Raw genomic sequence first — 27,760 nt, forward strand, 5'->3', positions numbered from 1 at the left:
GGAGGATAGTGATAGACTGCAAGAGGACATTGACAGGCTGGGGGAATGGGTGGACACTTTGCAGATGAAATTTAATGCAGAAATGTGCGAAGTGATATATTTCGGTAGGAAGAATGAGAAGAGGCAATATATTACAAAGAGTACAGTTCTAAAGGGGTTACATGAACAGGGAGACCTGGGGTTACATGTGCACAATCATTTAAATTGGCAAGGCAGGTTGAGAAAGCTGTTAAAAAATCATGCGGGATCCTGGGCTTAATAAATAGAAGCATATAGAGTAGAAAAGCGTGGAAGTTATGATGAACATTTATAAAACACTGGTTGGGCCTCAACTGCAGTATTGTGTCCAATTCATGGCACCGCACTTTAGGAAGGATGTGACGGCCTTAGAGAGGGCGCAGAAAAGATTTACAAGAATGGTTCCAGGGATGAGTGACTTCAGTTACATGGATAGACTGGAGAAGCTGGGGTTATTCTCCGTGGAGCAGAGAAGTTTGAAAGGACATTTGATAGAGGTGTTCCAAATCATGAGGTGTGAAGACCGAGTAGATAGAGGGAAACTGTTCCCATTGGTGGAAGAGTCCTGAACCAGAGGACACAGCTTTATGGTGATTGGCAGAAGAAACAATGGCGATATGAGGAAAAACGTTTTTACGCAGCGAGTGATTAAGATCTGGAATGCACTGCCTGAAAGGGTGGAGGGGGCAGATTAAATTGTGGCTTTCAAAAGGGAATTGGATAAGTACGTGAAGGGAAAAAAATCTGGGCTACAGGAAAGGAAAGGAAACTGGGACGTACTGAATTGCTCTTGCAGAAAGCCAGAACGGGCTGGATGGGCCAAATGATCCCCTTCTGTGCGGTAAATTTCTCTGATTGTACAATTGTCCTCTTAATGGAATAGCACTTTGCAATATAATAGTAGGTTGCAATGGAATAGAACTTTACAATAGAATAGAATTTTGCAATGGAATAGCATTTTGCAATATTATAGTCCTTTGCAATGGACTATCACTTTGCAACATAATTTCCCCTTGCAATGAATTAATGCCTTGCAATTGAATATTGCTTTGCAATGCAATAGCACTTTCCAATGGGATAGTCCTGTGTATTGGAATAGGTTTTTGCAATATAATAGTTCTTTGCAATGGAGTAGCATTTTGCAACATAATAGCCCTTTACCAATTGAATATCACTTTACAATGGAATATCACTTTGCAATATAATTGTGCTTTGCAGTGGACTGTCACTTTAAATGGGCGCGTAGCTTGTGTTGCAGAGAGCGGGGTCCCGCCCTGCACTTCCGGCTTCTCCACAAACATTCCCCTATAAAGTCCAGTCCAGAAAAATATCAAATGGCTTGATGTATATATGTAGCTTTGCTTTTTACAAATTTCTTGAAGGAAAGGCACAGTAAGATCCCACAGCAGCGCAGTCTGGAAAGAAGTCAGCATGATCTAATGGTGTATACTTTCTGGTTGTTTCAGGCATGAGATGCAGTACCACTGCACATGGCAGATAACTTGAACACAGACAAGCCCTGCATACCCACCTGCTTTTGCTGTCTGTCTCCCTCTCACACACGCATACACACACACAGGCCAGCCTGCAAAATTACCACAAAACACTGTCAGCAATAACAGAAAGTTGATTTCTATCATTCCTCTGCTGTGTTCGGCAGTTTAAAAAGAAACAGACACTTTTCAGTATCATATCTTTTCATTTTGCGGCCTACAGAAACAGGCTTTCTATTCTGCATCAAAAGCAAAAGCTGTGGTTGTGGGAAATCTGAAATAAAAACTGAAAATTCTGGAACTACTCAGCATGTCAGGCAGCATCTGCGGAGAGAGAGAGAAACAGAGATAATGTTTCAGCTCGTTGACCTTTCATCAGATTCTGGCAAAGTTCTGATGAAAGGCCATCGAGCTGAAATGTTAACTCTGTTTCACGCTCTCTCTCCACAGATGCTGACTGACCTGCTGAGTATTTCCAGCACTTACTGTTTCAAGTTCTATTCTGCACGTTGTCCTGATTTCATGTGTCTCTCTCACTGCCTGCCTGCCTTGTCTTGATTTGAGTGGAGTGCAATAAAAAATAATGCAAAGATCCCACAGAATTGTTTAATGTCAGCCAGTCCACAAAGACATTCTTCATTGTCTCACTGACTGACTGTCTGTCTTGAAGTGGAGTGAAATGAAATAAAGTGCAATAAAGAGAGACACAAAAGCATTACATGTGGACCAGGTCAGAATGAAATAAATAGGGTTTAATACAACAACAGCAGGCCATAAGACAGCAGACCACATCTCTCTCTCTCACACACACACTCACAGCCTGGCCAGCCTGCAGAGAGATGACTGCCATGTTGGAAGATTAAAACCCAAAAGAGACTTTTCAGTATCTTATCTTTTCACATTGTGGCCTACAGAAACAGGCTTTCTATTCTACAACTTGCCTTTTGATTTCATGTCTCTCTCGCTCTCACTGACTTTCTGTCTGTCTGTCACTCACACAGTCTCTCCCCCACCCACATTGAACTAAACTTTACAGTGACATGACACACACACCCAGACAGACTCTGCAATTTGCAGAAACACAGACACCCCTGCGCATACAGCATACTCACGCAGACTCTGCAATTTGCAGAAACTAACTCTCACACATACACGCATTCATTTTGAAAGGGGTGCAGCCAGTGTGTGTCTATTTTTGATAATGCCCCTTCCTGGTTGTTGGCCATGTTTGATGAGGACAATCCAACAGGAAGAGGTGAAGCCAAGGCCGCAAAAATCCGGGTCCCCACAGGGAAATGAAAGACCAGGAGTTTGAAAAGAAGCAAATACAAACATGGATAAATAATTATATATCTACTTCACTTTTGTTAACTAAATGTCTGTCTGGCTGTGATTAGCGTGGAATGCAATAAAATGAATGCAAAGATCCCACAGCAGCTTTTGCTCTGAAAACACCCCAAGCACATTCCACAATAAAGCCTAGTCCTGAAAAACATCAAATGGGTTATACTGAAAATATTTCTAAAATATATATTTTTTATTTCAAAAGTCTTGACTTGTTTTGGTTGGGTTGGGATTAATGGTAGAGTAAAATCCCACTGCAGGATATGCACTGAAACACCCCACAAACATTCCTCGATAAAGTCCAGTCCAGAACATATCAATTGGGTCAATGTATATATGTAGCTTTGCTTTTTACCAAAGTCTTTAAAGAAAGGCAACATAAGATCTCAAAGCATTGCAGTCTGGAATTAAATCAGTGTGATCTAATGGTGTTTACATTCTGTTTTTTTTCAAGATATTAGGTGCAGTACCAATGCACACAACAGGTAACTTGCACTCGGTCAAGCCCCACATACACACCAGCTTTTGCTGTCTCTCTCTCACACACACACACAAACACACACACACACAGGGCAGCCTGCAAAATTGCCACGCAACACTGTCAGCAAACAAAAATTTGATTTCTCTCATTGCTCTGCCTGTTTTTGGCATTTTTAAAGCAGAAAGACAATTTTCAGTATTTTATATTTTCATTTTGCAGCCTACAGATGTAGGCTTTCTATTCGGAATCAAAAGCAAAATAATGCTGGTGCTGGAAATAGGAATAAAAGCAGAAAATGTTGGACTCAGTCAAGGTTCTGATGAAAGTTCATCGACGTGAAACATTAACTCTGTTTCACTCTCCACAGGTGCTGCCGGACCTGCTGGTTATTTCCAGCATTTTCTGTTTTGATTTCTATCCTGCATTTTGTCTTGATTTCATGTGTCTCTCTCACTGCCTGCCTTCCTTGTCTTGATTTGAGTGGAGGGGAATTAGAAGAATGCAAAGATCCCTCAGTAGCTTTTACTATCAGACCTCCTCCACAGGGGACTGATTGAGGCCTCGTCCAGAGGGGACCGACCGAGAACTCGTCCAGAGGGGAATAACCGATGCCTTCCCAGAGGGGAAGAAGGTGGGATGTGCTTTTGAGGAATCTTTATTTAATATATTAAAACAATGAAGCCAGTTTTTGAAAATGTCGAGGAGACCTGGCGTGAGCTGAAGTAAGCGGTGGAGTTTTATTAAGACAACAAAGGAACAACAACAATAACTTGCATTTATATAGCGGCTTTAATGTAATGAAATGACACAAGGCAATTCTCAGACAAAATTCGACACTGAGCAACATGGAGATTTTAGGGGAGCGGGCCCAAAGCTTGGTGAAAGAGTTAGGTGTTAAGAAGCGTTTAAAGGAGGGGGAAGGAGAGTTAGAGCTGCGAGGAGATTTAGGGAGGGATGTCCACAATTTATGGCCTTCACAGCTGAAGTCATGGCGCCAATGTGGAGCAAGAAAAGTCGAGAATGTGCAACAGGTCAGAGGTGTGGAGAGATCTCGGAGGGTTATAGGGACACTTGTTACAGAGTGTGACTCCTCACTGCAAGATACAATCACTGTACACAGGGACACTTGATACAGAGTCCGAATCCATACTGGGAGAGACAAACACTTTACACAAGGGCATTTGTTACAGAGTCCGACTCCTCACTGGGCGAATCACCCACTGTACACAGGGTCACTTGATACAGTGCCTGATGACTCACTGGGAGAGACACACACTGTACACAGGGACACTTGTTACAGATTCAAATGCCTCACTGGGAGAGACACACACTTTACACAGGGACACTTGTTACAGAATCTGACTCGTTACTGGGAGAGACATGCACTGTACAAAGGGAGACTTGTTACAGAGTCTGTCTCCTCACTGGGAGCGTCACACACTGTACACAGGGACACCTGTTGCAGAGTCTGACACGTCACTGGGAGAGACACAGACTGTACACAGGGACACTTGTTGCAGTGTATGACTCCTCACTGGCAGAGACAGAGATTGCACACAGGGACACGTGTTACAGATTCAGATGCCTCACTGGGAGACACACAAACTGTACACAGGGACACCTGTTACAGAGTCTGGCTCCTCACTGGGAGAGACACAGATTGCACACAGGGACACTTGTTACAGATTCAGATGCCTCACTGGGAGACACACACACTGTACACAGGGCCATTTGTTACAGTGTCTGACTCCAGACGGGAAGAGACACACACTGTACACAGGGACACTTGTTACAGAGTCTGACTCCTCACTGGAAGAGACACACACTGTACACAGGGACACTTGTTACAGAGTCCGGCTCCTCACTGGGAGAGGCACACACTGTACACAGGAACACTTGTTACAGATCCTGACTCCTCACTGGGAGATACACACACTGTACACAGGGACACTTGTTACAGATCCTGACTCCTCACTGGGAGATACACACACTGTACACAGGGACACTTGTTACAGATCCTGACTCCTCACTGGGAGAGACACACACACTGTACACAGGGACGCTTGTTACAGAGTCTGAAACCTCACTGGGAGAGAAACACACTGTAAAAAGGTACACATGTAACAGAGCCTGACTCCTCACTGGGAGAGACACCCAGGAGCACTGAGTGCAATTGTCAGTGTCCCACTGCAGCCCAGACTGAGCCCCACCCTGGGCCCATCCTGTCTGTGCATTCAGCCCCTGACCTCCTGCAGAAGCAGCGCTGTGGGCCCAGTCGGCAGATTCTTGGTACACTGTGGCTGGGCCTCCGACATCACAATGGGAGATGACGGGCGCTCTCACAGATCCACTCTCAGGTCACGCTCTATTCCCCGCAGCGCGCTCAGAATTCTCTTTCCGGTTGAATTGAATTCATTTTCCCACAGCCTGAAACAGATTAAAGTGTAAACAGGAAATAAACAGATTGAACAGCATTGTAAATATCAGGGAGACTGGGGTTAATATTTCAATAATAATTACAGACAAATGTTACACATAAAAGTGACTGAATCCCATTGATATTTTATATATTACATTAAACATTAACACACTCACCGGATCCGCTCTAGACTCTTGCAGTTCAGTGTCAGGTGGCAGAGAGCGAGGACAGATCGGTCTGTGAAAGAGTTTGACCCCAGGGACAGATCCCTCAGTGACCGGTTTGTACTGAGAGCGGAGGCGAGGTCCTCGGTACAAGAATCTGTGAGACAGACACCACACAGCCTGGGATTCAGGGAGAGAAATAACAGGAATCAGTGTAAATCCCCAGTGTTTATTAATAATACTTTTACTGATACTAATAATAATGCTCAGTGTCAGACAAACAGTTATTATAAACACAATCTCACACAGTCTGTCACTTACTCCAGTTCCTGTATTTTACAATCCAGGTTCCTCAGAGCCGCAGACAATAGTTTTATTGCTGAATCTCCCAGTTTATTATTTCCCAGGCCCAGAACCATCAGTGACCGGTTTGTACTGAGGGCGGAGGCAAAGACCTCGGCACAAGAATCTGTGAGATCGTTATTATCCAGCCTGGGGATCAGAGAGAGATATAACATGAATCAGAGTAAATCCCCAGAGTTTATTAATAACACTATTACTATAAATAATAATAGTGTACAGTGTCGGAAAACCAGTTATTATGGGCCAGAAATTCGGGTTGGAGGTTGCGCCCGCGATCTGCACTTACCTAACGCGCCGGCTGTTGTGCTGTGGGCCCGTGTGGGATTCTGATCCTGGGCCTCCTCCAGGTGCCAGCATGCAGTGCTTGCATATCCCAGGGGCGCAGTTAGTTCGAAGCATCGCCTGGGATCATGTGGTCCATGGAGAGCCAATCGTAGCAGGGAATCTCTGTTCTTAGATTTGACAGGAAGACCTGTCAAATCTATGAATAGAGATCAGCCCCAAAACCGAACTAAATCTTCAAATACATTTTTTAATAAATCACATTTTTAAAACAACTATAAATTACATAAAATAAATATTTTAACCAATAATTTAAATTTTTGGAAAAATTAATTACAGTTTTTAAAGGGGCTAAAAATAAACTTACCTTTCTTTAAATTATTTAATAATAATAAACCTGTGGAATAAATGTTTTAATTTTACTTAATTCACCACTTACCTTGTTAAAAACAGGCCCGGCGCACGCGTCCTACCTGTGAACGACTTCCTTCAAGGGAACAGAAGTTCCGGTTTCCCATGCATGTGCAGTGCATGCACAAAACTGGCACTTTTGTTGGCCCTGCCTGTGAGTACCCAGCGTGTACTCACTCGTGGGGACCCGATTTTCTGGCCCATTATAAACACAATCTCACACAGTCTGCTACTTACTCCAGTTTCTCTATTTTACATTCCGGGTTCCTCAGAGCCTCAGACAATATTTTCATTCCTGAATCTCTCAGTTCATTGCCGATCAGTCTAAACGCAAAGAGAGAGAGAGAAACAAACTGAATCAAACACCGGATCTGATATATTTTTCTCTCTCGGATATTACAACAATCACTGAAAGTGCTCCAGGGCATTAATAAACAGATTTCTCTCCCTGTGCGGTTCTGGTGCGGCCGGGTTCGGTGGCGGGTCGGGTGCGGCCGGGGTCGGTGGTGGGTCTGGTGCAGCCGGGGTCGGTGGCGGGTTGGGTGCGGCCGGGGTAAGTGGTGGGTCGGGTGCGGCTGGAGTCGGTGGTGGGTCGGGTGCGGCCAGGGTCGGTGGCGGGTCAAGTGCGGCCGGGGTCGGTGTCGGGTCAGGAGCGGCCGGGGTTGGTGGCGGGTCGGGTGTGGCCGGGTACAGGGTCGGGTCGCGGTCTCGCTCTGGAGAATGCGAGGAAGCAGGATTGATGATGTCATTTAATGACACTCACATTGAGATTGACCATTGTGCTACAGTATTGAGGTGCTGCAAACACTGACAACCTCTGCACCTAGGATCTCCCACAGCAAACAGGGTGATTCTCTTCACTTCCGTTGGATGGAAGAGACCAATGCAGCCTCGTTGCACATTGCACAGTGGGGCTCAAGCAGGAATGTCATTAGGAGGACCAGGCTGCAGTGGTGCAAACCTTTCAATGATCTCAGATCACAAAACATTACTGCAAAGCCACACTCAACCACATCCTGCTGTGCCACTCATCACATCCCCTTCACTCTGCCTTCCCTGCCCTACTCCTGAACATTCTTACTCACACCAACTTACCTTGCACCTCCACCCATCCCTCTCTAACTTTATTATCACATCCCCATCTCACTAACCAAACTTCACACTCTCACTCATCCTAGTCAAAACATATCAACTAACAACACACAAGGATAGGCACTTGTATGTTTTAGCCAATGTTCATGTGAAGTTTCGCTTAATGTGGTGTCAAACATTGAAATCTTTATTTTCAAGACTTTCCATTGTTCGACACATTAGTGTGCACCTTTGGATGTGGCTTATTGAGTTGCAGTGAATGGTGTCTCATAACGGTACCCCCAGCAATGCTGACGAGTGTGGCAGGAATGGTTTGGTCATGTAGGGATGCTTTAAGTTGTTGGTTTGGGCTGGTGGCAACCTGGCGCATCATGTGGCATCCTGGGGGTGCAGCATCAAGTCAAGAAAATCTGGCCATGCTGAGGCCATCTCTGGCGTCCCGGAAAGCAATGTGGACAGGTGTTGATGCCCTCTATGCTGTGCAGCATCAGGAGTTGCGGAACAGTTTGGTGTTGTTGGTGGTGCTGCTGGTGTTGGGGCTGATCGTGGTGGGATTCTGAGGCACAAAGTGAGACAGTATTTTCCTTAACCATGCTGATGTAATAGATGGCAGGTGAACTTGAGATGACAGAAGCGATCTGTCAATGGTGAGGGAGGTGGTACAATTGAGGGGATACTGGATAGAGAGTTTGCTCCAAACACTTGCAAACTGCATAAAGCCCACTCTGTCTTCCAAATGCAGTGACCAGCAGCTTCTGAGCTTGGAAAGTGAACAGCTGTGAGATGGGAGATTTTATAGCACATTACCAGCTGTCAAGTAATCAAATGATTCTATGACCATTCAACTACCGCCCTGTTTACCTGACGTGATCCCCGAGCAGCGTGGACCACGTGGGCGACCTGGTAAACTCTGAAGGTGAGCTAAAATAGTTGTTAATCCTTTGTTAACAAGGTCATAATGAATTGAATTCCACCACCCACCCCCCCCGACCCACGTCGCTGTCTGTCAGGTCTGCTCAGCGCTGACAGATCCAGGAAAAATCCAGTTTTCCTATCGACCCGCCACCGATCGCGCCCGCTGACCCCCGCAAAATTCCCCCCTATTCATGTCACTGGGGATGAATCTCATTCTGTCCAACTCCCCATATATTCAGGGACTGTACGTAAATGTATTTATTAAGTAAAATGCTGTCTGTATCATGCCTTTAAATATGCCTCAGTCCGGTTTCATTCCCTGATGATCAGAATTACCCTTCTGGAGCTCAGTGACTGGCTCCATCATGTCTGGGAAATCCTGTCTCATTTATGCTGCTCCATAAATCCCGGATTTTATGGGAATGGGGCGATTTTCATGAATTATATGATAAAGCGGTGATACCCTGTACTTTATGCTCTGTGCATTATATTAATCTAGGGGTGAGTTACATTGTGAAACGCTAACTGCTGCTGTAAAAATCCATCCCCCAGGATTTTATATAACAGGGAGGATTAATTCTGAAATAAAAGCAGAAAAATGTGGAAATACCCAGCAGGTCAGGCAGCATTTATAGAGAGATAAACAGAGGTAAAGTTTCAGCTCGACGACCCTTTGTCAGAACTGGAAAAAGTTACAGGTATAACAGATTTTTAAGCACTTGTAGGGGCAGGCAAATGTGCGGGAGGGGGTAGTGGAGGAAAGAACAAAAGGGATAGTCTATGATAGTGTGGAAGAAAGGAGAGATTAAAAGACAAAAGGGATGATGGTGCAAGAAAAAGGAGGTGGTAATGGGACAAGTTAAGAAACAAAAGTTGAATCTAGATGAGATGTGAATGGCAATGGGCAGTGAATACGGTATACTAAATTGCAAGATGTACAAGTAAATCACTGTTTTACCTGGAAGTGTTTGGGGTCCTGGATGGTGGGAAGGGAAGTGGTAAATGGCGGGTGTTGCATCTCCTGTGCTTGCAAGGGAAGGTGCCGTGGGAAGGGGAAGGTTTGTTGGGGGTGATTCAGGAGTGGACCAGGGTGTCGTGAAGGGAGTGGCCCCTTCGGAATGCTGAAAGTGGAGGTGAGGGGAAGATGTGTTTTGTGGTGGAATTATGCTGGACGTGACGGAAATGGTGGAGGATGATCCGTTGAATGCGGAGGCTGGCGTGCTGAAAGGTGACAAGGGGAACCATATCCTGGTTCCGGGAGGGAGGGGAAGGGATGAGAGCAGAATTGCGGGAAGGAGAATGGACATGGTCAAGAGCCATGTCCACTATGGTAAATGGGAATCCAAGTTTGAGGAAAAAGGAAGACATGTCAGAATCAATAGTATGCAACGTGGCATTATCAGAGCACCTGCGGCAGAGATGGTAAAACTGGAAGAATGAACCAGTGTCCTTAAAGGAAGCGAGGTCAGATGAAGCTGTGGGTGTCAGAGGGCTTATAATGAATACAAAAATGCTGGAAATACTCAGCAGGTCAAGGCAACATCTGTGGAGACAGGAACAGAGTTAACATTTCAGGTCGATGACCATTTTTCAGAATGGTGATGAAGGGTCATCAACTTGAAACGTTAAATCTCTTTCTCTCTCCACAGATGCTGCCTGACCTGTTGAGTATTTCCAGCATTTTCTGTATTTATTTCAGAATTCCAGAAACCGCAGTATTTTGCTTTTGGTTTAAAGTGAATGTTTTTCAAAAGCTGCAATGGAGTTTATTCTGTCCCGTTACAAGTTTTATAAGTCCCTGTGTTCCTAGTTTATAGTGGAGTGGTGTAACTGGCCTGAGAATTTTTGGGTAATTTTCGGAAGTTCCTTCCCCGATTTGGGCCTCACAGGGTTCACTCCCTCCGGTTTACCCAGGAGCCGCCTGCTGTGTGTGAGGCCCCACCGCTGGCCAGTGCGTGTCTGTACTCCGGGACTAATACCCCACAACACGTTAGATTGGAAACTTTTTACCGGCTGACAGAAGATCCTGAATATCAATCCTTACTCAATGTTCAGGACTGTGTATAGTTGTAAATGTTTAGAGCTGAAATATTTCCCGATTCCACAATATTCCCAATCCAGGAAACTAAACCCTTGACATGACACACCCTGCATGCTATTCGAGTAAATATTGAACAGTTAGTGATTTAAACTTGGGTTTCTCTCCTGTTTCCAGTTGAATTGGTGGATTTGGAAAACATTTTAAATTCATTTTATCTTTACTGCCGGATTATATTTTATGCTTATCTTCTGCAAAACAGCCTGATTAAATATGATTTATTGTAATTAAATTATCAGACACTCAGGCCTAGAAATTCAGTTGCGTTTGTGCCCACTTATTGGCTATAAAGTGGTTTGCGCCTAAAGTTTTTTACCGCCCGAAATTCAGATGGACCCTAACATCGGCGTTTGCCGGTAACGCTGCGCCGGCACCGATGATGTCATCGGTGTGCGCAGCACCCCGGTTGCAATGCTATTCCGGCCCGATGGCCAAATTCAGTTGCGGCCGCCTCGCCCGTGGCAGCCGCAAACAGCGTTTGTGAAACGGGGTCTTGCAGCTCCGAAAGGCCGGCGCATAAAGGTGGAGCGGCGGCCGGCCGCTTTCCCGGTGGCCACCTGGCCGCACCTCCCTCCCCGGACTCCTGCACCACCCCCCCCCGCGGCACTGATGTCTGTGTCCCGCGAGCCCGGCACTTCTCCGTGGTGCCGGGCTCATTTGCCGGGGGAATCCACCGGTGATCTGACGGCTGCAGGCAGCTCCTCCTTAAGAGAAGGAGGAGACCTGCAGTACCCCAGCCTGCCGCACCGCATCAGGTGCCGCAGCGGGAGCTGAACGCCTGAAAGTGACATTTAACGCCCCTAGTGAGGCGGCCAAACCCTGCAATAGCGCCCGCCGCCGTCTTGGCCCGTCGCAACTGAATTTTAGGCGGGCGCTACGGGAATCCTGGCGAGCACTAAATTTCGGGCGCAAAAGACCTGGCGGGGCCATACCGAATTTCTAGGCCTCAGTGACCTGTATTTGCTGATCCGACAAACACTATAAAATCCCTACTTGTCCATAAGGATTCATTTGAGATTCTCCAGTCCACAGCGATTACAGACTATTGCCTCTTATTTTTGGTCATATTTGTGTCGAATCTGCTTCTCTCTTGTTTGACTGAACTGTTTGTTTCCGTTCATTATGGAGAAACAACACAATCTGTGACTGTTCTACAATTCGCCCAACAGTTATAGACAAATAACAGTTACCCCAAAGCCAGGCATTTGTGCAGTACAGGTCCAAGCCGCTGGAGCCCTTCACACTGAATGTAACAGTTCTGCATATCGAGGTATTTTACTGTATCACAGAGTCCAATGACATGAGACAGGACCGCACAGTCAATTGGGGTCAATCTTAATCCACGAAATGAAAGTGTTTTCACAGATCCCACTGTGGCCCGAGCCAATGCTTTATTCTGAGACTCAAACAGGTAGTGGAATGTGTTCAGGAGGTTCCTTTTATCAGTTTCACTCCCTGTGTTCCCAATCTGTCCTTCAACCTTCTCCTGCACCCAGTCAATCACCCGGCATGTGGTTTGATGAAGAAATGGACCCATAAACTCCTCCAGGGGCCGAGCTGCCTGTGGGGAGGAGAGACCAGCAGCAAAACGGAGAAATATCTCAAATCGCCCATCTTCCTTGCTGAAAGATTCTCTGAGGAGTTTCAGGATGTCCCCGGGATCTGGAGTCAGGAATTGTGCGAGTGCGGCTACAAACTCTTGGATGGTGAGGTGTGGGAATGTGTACACCACGCTCTGGGCAGAATCATCTCTCTCCAAAAGTTCCATCATGAACCCAGACAGGAACTGGGTAGGTTGCAGATTGTACTTGTTCAAATCTCCATCTCTAAATACAATCTTCTTCTCGGAGACTCCCGTGAAGGCCATCTCACCAAGATTCAGTATCACAGCACGGGGGCTTTCAATCTCTCGGCCATGGTTTTTCAGAATGTTGTAGATATAGTAGGAATATAGTTGGGTAATGGTCTTAGGAACTCGCTGCTGATTGCTTTCTCTTTGTGTAAAGAATGGACCCAGTGACAGACCGAGGATCCAGCAGTAGGAAGGGTTGTAGCACATTGTGTACAGGATCTCGTTCTCTTCCACGTGTTTGAAAACAGCTGCTGCCACCTCCTGATCTTCAAAAAACTTGTTGAAATATTCCTTACGTTCTTCACCATCAAATCCCAGGATTTCAACCCAGACACTGATCTCAGCCTTTTCTAATAAATGTAATGCAGTGGGGCGGCTGGTCACTAGCACTGAACATCCTGGGAGCAGCTTGTGCTGTATTAAACTGTACACAATGTCAGACACTTCACACCAGCATTCGGGATCTGTGCACATGTGCTGAGGTTCTGTATTTCTCCGATTGTCAGCAAAATTGATACTGTCCTTGAATTCATCCAAACCATCGAATATAAAGAGCAATCTCTCTGGGTTCTTCCAGAGCTCTCCCAGAACATTCCCAAAGTAAGGATACAGATCCAGTATCAGATTCCTTAGGTTTATTCTACAGCTAATAGCGTTCAAATCCCGGAATTTAAAGCTGAAAACAAATTGAAAGTGTGGATATATTTTCCCAGTTGCCCAGTCATGAACAATCTTTTGTACCATTGTTGTTTTTCCAATCCCCGGGACTCCGCTCACTGCTCCTGAACTCCCAAAATTGGACTTACTCCGGGAAAAACTGCTCTGGAACAATTGATCAGTTCGGATTTTCTCCAGCTCTTTCCGGAGGTGTTTCTCTCTCCACTCTTCATGGTCTCGGCCTCTTGCCAGCAGTTCATGTTCTACAAGTGTCCGATCTCGAACAGTAGAAATGACCGTTAGCTCAGCGTATCGATCAACCAGCTGGAAAATCTTAACCTTCTCCTTTATTAGGATAGTGTTCACTCTCAGTGTTTCAGTTTGTTCCCGCAGTGTTTCCTTGTGTTTCTGTTGAAGATCTTCAAATAGAACAGACAAAAAATGGTCTCAATGTTAGTTATATATTCTAAGAAATCTCCGATTTACTGTTTACAGTAAAATGTCACAGGATCTACTTCGATATTTTAATCAAGGACAGTTAGAAAAGCAAAACAGTTCATGTGAATCTTGGTTGACAGAGTACATTTCTGAGAGATGATCCAAATCTACATGGGACACTAATATTTACTTAACATGGTGAGCTGGGTGAAGGTGAAATGTTCCCTCTGATGGTGAATACTATCTGTCGCACAATGTACTGCCGACATCTCATTACAAATCCACAGGTGAATCTGGTTTTATGGCTGCAGTGGTTATAATGGAAAAATCATTGAACCCCCCAACCAGCAGAGCTGAGCTTTTGTATAAATAACAAATCGGGAATTGGGCAGCACTGAGAGAGGGACAGGTTCAGAATGTACTGATTGGGCAGCACTGTGAGAGGGACAGGCTCACAATGTACTGATTGGGCAGCACTGAGAGAGGGACAGTCTCACAATGTACTTACTGGGCAGCACGGAGAGAGGGACAGACTCACAATGTACTGATTGGTCAGCTCGGAGAGGGACAGGCTCAAAATATACTGAGTTGGCAGCACTGAGAGAGGGACAGGCTCACAATGTACTGATTGGACAGCACTGAGAGAGGGACAGACTCACAATGTACTGATTGGGCAGCACTGAGAGAGGGACAGGCTCACAATGTACTGATTGGACAGCACTGAGAGAGGGACAGACTCACAATGTACTGATTGGTCAGCTCTGAGAGGGACAGGCTCAAAATATACTGATTGGGCAGCATTGAGAGAGGGACAGGCTCACAATGTACTGATTGGTCAGCTCTGAGAGGGACAGGCTCAAAATATACTGATTGGGCAGCACTGAGAGAGGGACCGTCTCACAATGTACTGATTGGGCAGCATTGAGAGAGGGAAAGGCTCACAATATACTGAATGGGCAGCACAGAGCGAGGGACAGGCTCACAATGTACTGATTGGGCAGCAGTGAGAGAGTCACACACTCACAATGTACTGACTGGGCAGCACTGAGAGAGGGACAGACTCCCAATGCACTGATTGGGCAGCACATAGAGGGGGACAGGCTCCCAATGTACTGATTGGCCAACACTGAGAAGGGACAGGCTCACAATATAATGATTGGGCAGCATGGAGAGAGGGACAGTTTCAGAATGTACTGATTGGGCAGCACTGAGAGGGGGACAGGCTCCCAATGTACTGATTGGGCAGCACTGAGAGAGGGACAGGTTCAGAATGTGCTGATTGGGCAGCACTGAGAGAGGGACAGACTCACAATGTACTGATTGGGCAGCACTGAGAGAGGGACAGGCTCACAATGTACTGATTGGGCAGCACTGAGAGAGGGACAGGCTCACAATGTACTGATTGGGCAGCACTGAGAGAGGGACAGGCTCACAATGTACTGATTGGGCAGCACAGAGAGAGGGACAGACTCACAATGTATTGATTGGGCAGCACTGAGAGAGGGACAGGCTCACAATGTACTGATTGGGCAGCACAGAGAGAGGGACAGACTCACAATGTACTGATTGGGCAGCACTGAGAGAGTGACAGGCTCACAATGCACTGATTGGGCAGCACTGAGAGAGGGACAGGCTCACATTGTACTGAATGGGCAGCACTGAGAGAGGGACAGATTCACAATGTATTGATTGGGCGGCACTGAGAGAGGGACAGGATCACAATGTACTGATTGGGCAGCACTGAGAGAGGGACAGACTCACAATGTACTGATTGGGCAGCAGTGAGAGAGGGACAGGTTCACAATGTACTGATTGGGCAGCACTGAGAGCGGGACAGTCTCACAATGTACTGATTGGGCAGCACTCAGAGAGGGACAGGCTCACAATGTACTAATGTTTGCTCATCTCTTGGGTGAGCTCTTGGGAAATTCTATACATTTCCTGTTAACACGTCACAGGGTATTGTTAGTGTTATTGTGAAGGTAAAAAGGGGATTAACAACAATAACTTGAATTGATATCGCCCCCTTAACTTAGTACAAACGACCCAAGTGGCTTAGCAGGAGAATAATCAGATAAAATGAAACACCGAACCAAATAAAGAGATATTAGAACGAGTAACCAAAAGCTTTGTCAAGGAGGTAGACTGTTCAGCGTGAAAAGGCGATAAATGAGGTGGATAGGGTTGGAGAGGGAATTGCAGAGTTCAGGGTCGAGACTGCTGAGAACACAGCCGCCAATAGCAGAGGAGTGAAAATCAGGGATGCACAAAGTTCAACATTGAGGAGTACAGAGATCTCGGAGGGTTGTAGGCCTGGAGCAGATTGTAGTGATAAGGATGGGTGAGGTCATGGAGGGATTGAATACATCAATGATAATTTCAAAAGCATGGTTTTGCCAGACCGGTAGACAAAGTAGGTCAGCGAGCACATGGGTGATGGGTGAACGGGACTCGGTGCGAGCAGATAGGCACAGCAGAATTTTGGATAAGCTCAAATTTACAGATTGGTTGCTTGGCAAACCATGGCGTGTTGGAATAATTGTGACTGGACATAGCAAAGGAATAGATGAGGATTTCAGCATTAGATGGGCTGAGGCAGGGGCGCAGGCAGAGAATTTTACCGAGTTGCAAATAGGAGGTATTGTTGATGGAGAGTGTATGGGAGTGAAAGCTCAGCTCAGGATCTAATAGGATGCATTGGTTGCTAACTTTTTGGTTCAGATCACACAGTTGACAGGAAGAGGGATGGAGTCCGTGGCTAGGGAATGGAGTTTGTGGCCGCGACCAAAGATAATTGTTTTGGTTTGCCAATATTTAACAGGAGGAAGTGTTTGCTCAGCCAATACTGGATGTTGGACAAGCTATGTGACACATCCGAGAATTGGAGCACGTGAGAGAGATGGTGGTGCGGTAGAGCAGGATCTCTTCAGTGTAATCTGACATTTTGTTTTCGGATGATGTCGCCAAGGAGCAGAATGCAGATCATAAATAGGAGGGAACCAAGGATATATCCTTGGGGGTTACCAAAGGTGCAGGTGCAGGAGCGGGTAGAGGAGAAAATGTAGGAGATTCGATTATTTTGCTACGATTGGATGAGTCATGGACATCGAGTCATAACGGCACAGAAGGAGACCATTCGGCCCATCGAATCCATGCCGGCTCTCTGCAGAGCAATCGAATCTGTCCCAATCCCCCGCTCTATCCCCGTAGCCCTGCAAGTTATTTCCCTCAAGTGCCTATCCAGTCTATTTTAAAAACATTGAATGTGTCCACTTCCACCACTTCCATCGGCAGTGAGTTCCAGCTCATCACCACTCGCTGTGTAAAGAAGTTTTTCCTCACATCCCCTCTGTAACTCTTGCCCACAACCTTAAATCTGTGTCTCCTATTCCTTGTACCATCAAATAGTGGGAACAGCCTTTCCCCATCTAGCCTATCCAACCCCGTCATAATATTGTACACATCTATCAAATCACTCCACAACCTCCTTTGGTCTAATGAAAACAAACCCAGCTTCCCCAACCAGTCCTTGAGCTAAGATCCCCCGTCCCCAGAGCCATTCTGTTAAATCTCCTCTGAACCCTCTGAGTGGCCTTCACATTCTTCCTAAAGTGTGTGGACCAGATCTGGGCACAGTATTCCAGTTGTGGCCTAACCAGCGCTTTATCAAGATTCAGCATTTCATTTTGACTTGTGCACTCAATCCCTCTATTTATGAAACCCAAGATACCATATGCTTTGCTAACCACTCTCTCAATATTTCCCGCCCACTTCAGGGACCTATGCACATTAACTCCCAGGGCCTTTGTCCTTGCACACTCTTTAAAACTGTACCATTACATTTAAATTGCCTCTTCCTGTTCCTTCTGCCAAAATGCTTCACCTCACACTTCTCTGCATTAAATTCCATCTGCCACTTGTTTGCCTATTCGGCCATCCATTCGACGTCCTGATGCAATCACTTGGTATCATCCAGGCAGTTTGTCACACCCCCAATTTTGGTGTGAGCAGCAAATTTAGAAATTCTAAATGTGTTCCAATATCCAGCTTATTTAGATTCATAGGTATCAATACATAAAGCAGTGGCCCCAGCACTGACACTTGGGGAACATCACTGTCTACCATCCTCCAGACTGAAAAGCAGCCATTTACCACAACTCTCTGTTTTCTGTGGCTTAGACAATTCCTTATCCAAGCTGCCACTGACCCACCTTTTCCACGAGCCTCAATTTTTATAACCAGCCTTCTATGTGATACTTTATCAAACACCTTCCTAACATCCACGTGGACAACATCCACTCCATTCCCTTCATCAATCCTCCCTGTTATTTCAGAAAAAATTTCAATTAATTTAGTCAAACATGATCAACATTTTACAAATCCGTGTTGCCTCTCCTTAATTAGCTTAAACCTCTCCAAATGCCCGTTAGTTTTATCCTTGATTATTGTTTCTAAAACCATACCCACTGCTGATGTTATAATGACCGGCCTATAGTTACTAGGTTTGTCCTCACACCTTTCTTGAACAATGGTGTCACATTTGCCACTTTCCAATCCTCAGTCATCTCCCCTGCCTCTAGGGAAGATCTGGAAATTATGGCCAGCACTTCCGCTATCTCCTCCCCAAATTCCCTTAGCAACCGGGGATGCAAGCCACCTGGACAAGGCGACTTATCAACTCTAAGCAAACACAGCCATTCTATTAAATCCTGCCTATCAATTTGCAACCCTTGCATTGCTTCTAACTTTTCCACTCCTACCGATATTTTATCAGCATCCACTTCCTTAGTAAACACCGATAACAAGTACTCATTGAGTATTCTAGCCTTGTCTTGCACCTCTAAACATATAACATCTTCTTTGACTCCAATAGGCCCCACCCCGCCTCTTACTACCTGCTTACTGCTTACATGACGGTAGAAGGTTTTTGGGTTCACTGTTATTTTAAACTCCATTCTACTCTCATATACTATCTTTGCCAATCTTATTTTCATCTTCACTTCCCCTCTCAAGTTAATGGCCCAGAAATTCGGGTCAGGGGCTTCCCGCGGGTGCAAGCCCCCAACCTACACTTACCTAGCGCGCCGGCAGTTGAGCTTTGGGCCTGTGTGAAATTCCTCTCTGGGGCCTGGCCCAGACCCAGACGCACTGTGCTTGCATATCCCAGGGGCATAGTTAGTGCGATGCATCCCCTGGGATCACGTGAGCCATGGGAAGCCAATCGGAGGAGGAAAAAGCCCAGTCATAAGGTTGACAGAAAGACCTGTCAACATGTATGAATGCCGAGGGCTCAAAACAGTTATTAACCTTCAAATAAATTTATAAAAAACATCACACTTTAAAAAAAAACTATAACTTACATTAAATAACTATTTTAAACAATAATTTAAAATTTTGAAAAAAATAATTTTATAAAAAAACGGGGCTAAAAATAAACTTACCTTGCTTTAAAGTATTTAAAAATAATAAACCTGTGGAAAAAATGATTTAATTTTAATTAATTGAGAAGTTACGTTTTAAAATGCAGTCCTTACGCCTGGTTTTTACATTTCTAAAATCTAAAGACTTACCCTCACGGAAAAACCTGTAAAAAAAACGGAAGTTCAAAGCGCACGCGCAGACTCCCGCGCGCATGCTTTCGACCTCTGAACCCCTTCGTTCAGGGGATCGGAAGTGCCGCTTTCCCACGCTTGCGTAGTGCATGCAAGAAACCAGCACTTCCACCGGGTCCACGCGTGAGTACCCCGTGCGTATTCACGTGTTGGGACACAAATTTCTGGGCCGTTGTATTTCGCCTGGTTCTCCCTTGAAGAATTCACCTGACATGCATCATACACCCTCTTTTTCGGTTTCATTATCTTCTCTATCTCCCTCCTTATCCATGGAGCCCTTGCTTTGTTTTTTTTAGCCTTCCCTCCTCTTGGATTGTTCCTAGCCAGTACTTGGAACATCTCCTCCTTAAAGATCACCTATTGTTCCATTACAGTTTCCCTGGCAGTTTGGATTCCATTTTACCCTGGCTAGGTCCTTTCACATCTCATTGAAATTGGCCCTACTGCAGTTTAGAAGTTCCACTCTAGATTTTTCCTTGCTCCTCTCCATTGCTAATATAAAACATACGATACGATGATCAGTCGTACCCAAGTGTTCTCCCACAGAAACTTGGTCCACCTGGCCCACCTCATTCCCCAGCACCAGGTCCAGCAATGCCTCCTTCATAGTTGGGCCAAGAACATACTGGTCAAGGAAATACTCCTGAAGACATTTCAGAAATTTCTGCCCCTGCATTACCTTTACAGTAGCATTATCCCAATCGACATTTGGATAATTAAAGTCCTCCAATATCACCACTCTATTGCTCTTTCATATCTTTGCGAATTCCCTGCAGATTTGCTCCTCCACCCCTCTCTCACTATTTGGAGGCCTATAGAATACCCTCAATAGCTTGATCATATAGCCTTTCTATATCTATATCTTTTTGTTGCTCAACTATAAACAAATTGATTCTGTCCTTGTCCCCTCAAAAACATCCTCCCTTTCCAACACTAAAACGTCTTCCTTAATCAGCACTGCCACTGCACCTCGCTTTTTTCTTACCTATCTTTTATGAACACCTTGCACCCTCGAAAATTAAGTGCCCAGTCCTAATCGTTTTAATGCCAAGTTTCTGTAACTGCCAGATCATCATACTGCCACAAGGCTAATTGTGCTTGTAGCTCACAAAACTTATTCACCACACTTTCTTCGTTTGCGTACATGCATTCTAAATATATTTTTGAATTTTTCGTAGTCTTTCTTAGTCTGCTCCTATCTAATATGGTACTCCTCTTTTCTATTCCTATATGCTACTGATAGTGCCCATGAAGTTTAATCCGTCCAGATTGTACAGGTCCCAACTTGGCCAGAAAAGATCCCAATGCCTCAGAAATCTACAGCTCTCCCTCCTGCACCATCTCTCCAGCCACGCATTCATCTGTTCTATCCTCCTATTCCTGTACTCGCTAGCCTGTGGCACCGGGAGTAACCCAGAGATAATTATCTTTGAGGTCCTGCTGTTTAATCTCTCTCCTAGCTCCCTAAACTCTACCTGCAGGACCTCATCCCTCTTCCTGCCCATGTCGTTGGAACCAATATGGACAACGACCTCTGGCTGTTCACCTTCCCCGATCAGAGTGTTTTGCAGCCTTTCAGCGATATCCTTGATGCTGGCACCAAGGGAGGCAACATACCGTCCTGGAGTCACGTCTACAACCGCAGAAGCGCCTGTCTGCTCCCCTAACTATAGAATGCCATGTCACTATTGGTTGCCACTCTTTTTCCTCCCCCCCCCCACGTGCAGCTGAACCACAAGTGGTGCCTTGCACTTGACTCTGGCTACATTCCCCAGAAGAACCATGTCACTCACCAGTACTCAGATCAGAATACTGTTTGGTGAGCGAGATGCATTCTGATGTCTCCTGCACTACCTGCTTGGTTATTCTCTTCTGTCTGGTGGTCACCCGAGAGACAATTTGATGTGTTTGTGGGGACACGGAACAGACGGGCAGGTGAGATTTTCACTGTTACAAAGACAGACTTGTTTGGATCAAGTGGATATATTCTGCACTTCAGAATGTTCCTGCTGTAATTTTGTTTCAGAAAATACTAACACTGTTTGAATTGTGATGCACATACAGACCGCATGGCCTCAAATTGGATTGGGCGTGAAAACGGGGGTGTAGTGAATGGAGCGTGCACTGCAGAATCCTCTTAGCATCGAATAAGGCAGAAGCTATTATTTGTTCTGATTTTAATGAACCAGTGGTGCGGCTGGCACTACCCATACTATTCAATGGCTATGTGACTGTGTTTTCTTTTGGCCGGGGGTGGGTGCTAAACATCGGGCCTCCCTGACTCAACTTAAGAGGTAACCAGCACTTTGTTAAGGTACTCTCTGGGAGAAAATGGTGAATTGGTCAAATGGCTGCTAGAGCTACAGACAACAGCAAGCATTAGGAAAGCAAATGGTATGTTCGACTTATTACAAGAGGATTTGAGTATAATTGTAAATATGTCCTCCTGCAATTATGTAGGGCTCTGGTGAGACCACAACTGGAGTATTCTGTACAATTTTGGTCTTCTCACCTAACAGAGGATATATTTGACATAGACGGAGTGTAACTAAGGTTCACCAAACAGCTCCGGGGATGGGGGGATTGTCCTATGACTCCTTAAGTAGACTGGGCCTATATTCTCTAGAGTACAGAAGAATGATAGATAATCTCATTGAAAAATACAAACTTCTTACAGGGCTTCATAGGGTAGATGCAAGGAGGATGTTTCCCCTGGCTGGGGAGTCTAGAACCAGAGGGTCACAGGCTCAGAATAAGAAGTCGGACAGTAAGGACTGAGATGAGGAGAAATATCTTCACTCGGATAGTGGTGAAACTTTGGAATTCTCTACCCTGGAAAGCTGTGGAGGCTCAGTTGTTGAGTATATTCAAGACAGAGATCGAATGATTTTTGGATATTAAGTGAATCAAGCGATATTTGGATAGTTCAGGAAAATGGAGACATGGTAGAAGATCAGTCATGATCTTATTGAATGGCGGAACAGACTCGAAGAACCAAATGGCCTACACCTGCTCCTATTTCCTATGTTTTTAGATGGTGCCCCCTAATGCCCTAGAGGCCCTGATCGTGGCAGTGGACAGAAGGAGGAACATGCTCCGTCCCCTAGTGGGCAAGAAATTTCCAGTCATCAACCCCATCGACAGTGTGAGAGGTGGCAGAGCAAATCAAGGAATCAGAGAATGATGGAAGTTTATGGCACAGAAGTAGGCCATTTGGTTCTTCGTGCCTGTGCCAGTCGAAAAAGAGCTGTCCCGCCTAATCCCACTTTGAATTTTAAGGCCCATCAAGTGCAAATCCAAGTACTATATCAAAGCAATGAGGGTTTCTGCCTCTATTACCCTTTCAGGCAGGGTGTTCCAGACCCTCAGAAACCTCTGGGTGAAAAAAGTACTCAGCTCCCCTCTAATCCTTCTACCAATTACTAGAAATCTCTGCCCCCTGGTTACTGACCTCTCTTCTAGCGAAATAGGTGCTCCATATCCACACCATATAAGCCCCACATCATTTTATGCACCTCCCTGATAATTTTAGCTGTGGTAGAGGCTTAGCTCCCAAGACATGGCTGCAGTTCCGTAATGACAGCATTGGGGTTGTCAAGGTAAGATTATCACTCTCTTACCCTCTGCTCACAGCTACCCTATCTCTAGCCTCATAACTCACTACACTCATAATACTACCCAACCCAATGCTCTTCACGCTCCTACAAGCACTGCATCACAAATTACTATATATTCTTCCCCTCAAAGTCACACACCCCAAATCTAACATCTCACACGCTGCATATCAGCGTTCCTACCATGACATGCACATTTTCAAACACCTCACAAGAATGTTATGAAAACATTCTCTTCATTCTTGCAGAAGTTCAAGTGGACTTGAGACTTGAAACTCTCACCAGAAGAGGCCAAGCCTGTCTGCACACACTCTCCCACCGCAGAGAATATGTACTGACCATCACCGGCAAGGTCAGAGCCTTGTCTGCGGTGACTGATATCACTGGAGGAAACGTTTCAGATTTCCTCACACCGTTTCCTATTTTTCACTTTTTACATCTATTTCTCCTAGATACTGTGCAAGACAACCTACAGATGTTTTCACCAGAACAATTAACGCTCTCTCTCTCTCTCTCTCTTTCTCTTTTCCAAATTTAATCTAAAATATAACAACTGGCCATCTCTTTCAGTTCAGCTGCTGAAGATGTTGACATCCTTCTGCCAGTAGAGGAACAGGAGGCTAGTCTTCCTGGAGATGCAACATTACTCGAGCTAACCATCGCAAGTAGCATCTCAGATATTGGCACCACAGGTGCTTTAGAGGCTAGGATAGATAAGGGGTCCTTGCATGGTGAATGTGCAGGAGATGTGGATGGATGATTGGGCACGTGCTCACTGGAGGGAGAGACCACATTCTAGCTTTGCTGCAGTGGACTTAGATACTGACTTCGAGGGGCCCACCTACCGAAGAAAGCTGATGGACATATACCAGGAAATGCTCGGTGCACGGGGCAGCCTTCTAGTGCACAGTGTTGCAGACCATGGAGGTGTCCAGCCCCAACTTCTGTAAAGGCTTTGCGCAGGCCTGGAGCCCACTCTGTGCAACACGGGCCGAGTGATCAGCTCCATCAGCACACCAGTGGAGCCCACCATAATGGCACTAATAGGAGCACTGGTGGACTGGCTGCTGGCATCTTCCATGGCAGCTGACGTTGCTGCTAGGAGTGCTGAGGGACAGTCCCAGGACGATGGCCTTGGCTCCATGGGAGAGGCACCTACTGTCCTCTCTCAGGAGGACAGGATGTCTGCTCCCCCAAAAGCCAGTCCACCAGTGCTCCTGTTAGTGTCAAACAGCCACCTGGGCCCACGTCAAGATTCCGCAGTCTGCAGCCGGCCATGTTGAGCACAGGGCTGCTCGAGTTCACCCATCACAGCCATCTGAAGTGTCCACAAGGGTCATTCAGCAGCGTTCCAGCTCAAAAGCTGTAGCCACAGGGGAACTACCCCATAAGAGCACTAGGATAGGGAAACGAGCAAGCAATACAGACACAAAACCGCAATTTCTCTTGCCGAGGCGGGTTAAGTGCGACCGAGCTTGGTGTCGGATGGCGACACCGTTCCCGGCTCCATCCCGCTGTGTGAGAACCATTTTCCATTGATAGGGCTTGTTAAGCCCCACCCTGCGCGGTTCCAGGCCAATTAAACGGAAGCAGGTCTGGTAACGTAATTTCGTGACGTCTCATCTGCCGCTTTTCTTAAAGGACCCATGTCCAAGTATATTTTGACATTTGTGCTGTCAGTGTTCTACAGTATTGAGGTGCTGCAAACACAGACAACCACCGCACAGATGTGCACGGCTGAACCCAGGCTCTCCCTTGACTCTCTCTAATTACTTATAGAGGGATTCACAGCAGGCAGGGAGGTTCTCTTCCCTTCCAATGGGTGGAAGACACCTCCCCAGGACACCAACACAGCCTGGTTGCACATTGCACCGGAAGGCACAAACATGGTTGTAATCAGGAGGACCAGGCTGCAGTGGTGCAAACCCTTCAGTGATCTCAGTAGTGCACGGAAAGTTACTGCAACGCCACACTCAACCTCATCCTGCTGTGACACTCATCACATCTCCAACCATCTGCCATCCCTACCCCACTCCTGCATATCCTTGCTCACACCAACTTACGTTGCACCTCCACCCATCCCTCTCCATCTCACTCGCTACCCCTCACACTCACCCTCATCCTACTGCAAGTATACCAAAAAAGAACACACAAGGGTAGGCACATGGGTGCTTTAGCAAATAGTCATGCGAAGTTTGTGGTGGTATGCTGTGAAACATTGAAATCTTTATTTTCAGCACATTGCGTTCTTGGACAGAATTGTCTGCACCTTTGGAATTGGATAAGTGAGTTGCAGTGAATTGTGAGACCCAACGGTATCCCCCGCAGTGCTGATGAGTGTGAATGGAATGGTTTGGGCGTTGTAGAGATGTTAATGGTGCGGGTCTGTGGTCGTGCCAACCTGGCGCATCATGTGGCAGACAGTGTTAAGTGAAATAAATCTGGCCATGGTGAGTCCATCCCTGGCATCCTGGGCAGCAATGTGCTCGAGTGCTGATGCCCTGTGTCCTGTGCAGCATTTGGTTATTGCGGAGCAGGTTGGTGTTGTTGTTAGTGATGCTGGTGTGGCTGGTGCAGCTGGTGTTGGGGCTGATCATGGTGGGATTCTGAGGAACTAGGTGAGCTTTTTTCAAGAGTACCGATTCTGCTGGAATAGGTGGCAGCTGAACTTTAGATGACGGAAGCGATCTGTTAATGGTGAGAGAATTTGCTCCAAGGAGGTGACAAGGATAGGGAGTTTACTCCAAACACTTCCAAACTGCATAAAGTGCAAAAGTGGGTTGCAACTCATGAAGGCTCCAGCATCGACGTTTGTAAAATGAACTGCTGTGAAATGGTAGGTTTTAGAACACTTTTGCATCTGTCACCTACTCACAGCAATGGAGAGTCATTAAGAACACAACATACTTACCTGACATAATACCCGCTCTCCAGGCACGTTGTTAAAAACCTGGTAAAAGGGTAAGTACATGGGGAAATTATGCTTAACTACATTTTAACCAGTTTTTCAGTATTTAAATTGGCTGACCCGCCGCTTGGTGCCGTGCATTCCCGACATCACAGCGAGGCCCGATCCACACTTCAGGCTGGAAATGTGTGTACACTTCTTGTCCAGTATATTGGCCACAGGAGTCCGAGAACCTGCTGAAAAACGTGCAGTGCGCGACCAAATATCTAAGCCAATGGTTAAGCACTACACTCACTGGTACATCATCCATTGAGTCATCCAGGGAAGCCCCAATAAATTGATTTTCTCTGCTAATTAATCGCTTTATTAGACCGACTGACAAACTGGGAGTTTGATGTTTTATCCTGGTCAGTGATGTGCACTGGCAGCAATGGCCAATCGCATGAACAGTTGAATAAATTACTGGAGTAATGACAACATCTGCAAATTTACAGATAATCCCAAGCCGGGTGTGTATTGTAACTTCATCCCACACCTTTCAATGACACATTTCAGCATCAATGACAAGTGAAAATGAAGTTGAATGCTGTTTGCCCAGCTGTTGAATATTTCACCCCCAGATTCTAAACATCTCGAAACCAATGTTCAAGTTGAAAGCCTCTGATCATCAGAACCGAAATAATCTGTTTGAAATCATTACCCCATCACCTACCTTTCAGTTGAGTGGGAAGTTCGGATAAACATTTTGTGGCTTCCACGTCATTAATTCGAAGGAGACCTGTTTAAATAAATTAGTTTTCATGAAAGCCAATCTGTGCACTACTTTAGTAAAATATGGAAATTTAGATGTGAAGTTGAATTCAGTGAGTGATTTTACTGTACCAAATTCCTGTATTTCTTTCAGTATTTTGTCCAGCTTTGGTACACCATGGCGTATTTTCACAAATGATTCCCACATTGTCCTTTGGGCCTGAGAGCCTTTCTCCATCACTAGATTTAGGAGAAGTTTGGAACTGTCCGCCCGGTTTCTCTTTGTGAGCTCAATGACTTTCTGTAAAGAATAATAATGAATATATTGATGAGCGGAGAGAAAGATTAATTTAGCCCCATACTCACCATGTCTATTGAATTCAATATGTTTGATTCCGTTCAACAGCAGGACCATGATAATTCATTTAATTGGCGTGAATATTAGTTACAGATTGGTTAATCTTTTGACACTAACTTCGCCAGTCTGTTTGACATGGATGAATGACGATGTACAGCAGAATATTGGGCAGCAGGTTATAAATCCTCAAGCACACGTATTTTACTCCATCTCAGGAAATGCAGATACTCTGAGGTCCATGAAATTTCAATGAATCATGCAGGGAGTTATTGAAGTGGTGGGAAAAACCGCTTCTCCATGGGAATATGCCAGTCTATTTTACCTAGAAGCTCTCATCCTGCTAAGACCATGTAGACCCCACCCCACCAGGGACTGTACTTCATGTATTTAATCTCCACACCTCAATCTCCCCGCATTAATCTGAACACAGCTGTCTGACTCCATCCAATGCTGTCAAGGGGAATCCTGAATATCTGCTCATTGACATCGCC

At 45.7% G+C, this 27,760-nt stretch overlaps 1 protein-coding gene across 1 annotated transcript; it reads right to left on the reverse strand.

Annotated features, from left to right (window-relative positions):
- Positions 1-4,049: 4,049 nt before the first annotated feature.
- Positions 4,050-26,920, reverse strand: LOC147092405 (NACHT, LRR and PYD domains-containing protein 3-like). The gene is made up of 6 exons (XM_085975909.1): positions 26,282-26,920; positions 12,271-14,008; positions 7,213-7,299; positions 6,241-6,411; positions 5,932-6,099; positions 4,050-5,763 (listed from the first exon to the last, which is right to left on the reverse strand). The coding sequence occupies exons 1-6, from the start codon at positions 26,469-26,471 to the stop codon at positions 5,676-5,678; spliced, it is 2,442 nt and encodes an 813-aa protein (XP_085832035.1). The 5' UTR covers positions 26,472-26,920; the 3' UTR covers positions 4,050-5,675.
- Positions 26,921-27,760: the final 840 nt, after the last annotated feature.

Source organism: Somniosus microcephalus, unplaced genomic scaffold (assembly GCF_052327205.1).
Source record: "Somniosus microcephalus isolate GS21.2 unplaced genomic scaffold, FLI_Smic_1.0 unresolved_chr2, whole genome shotgun sequence".
Classification (NCBI taxonomy): domain Eukaryota; kingdom Metazoa; phylum Chordata; class Chondrichthyes; order Squaliformes; family Somniosidae; genus Somniosus; species Somniosus microcephalus.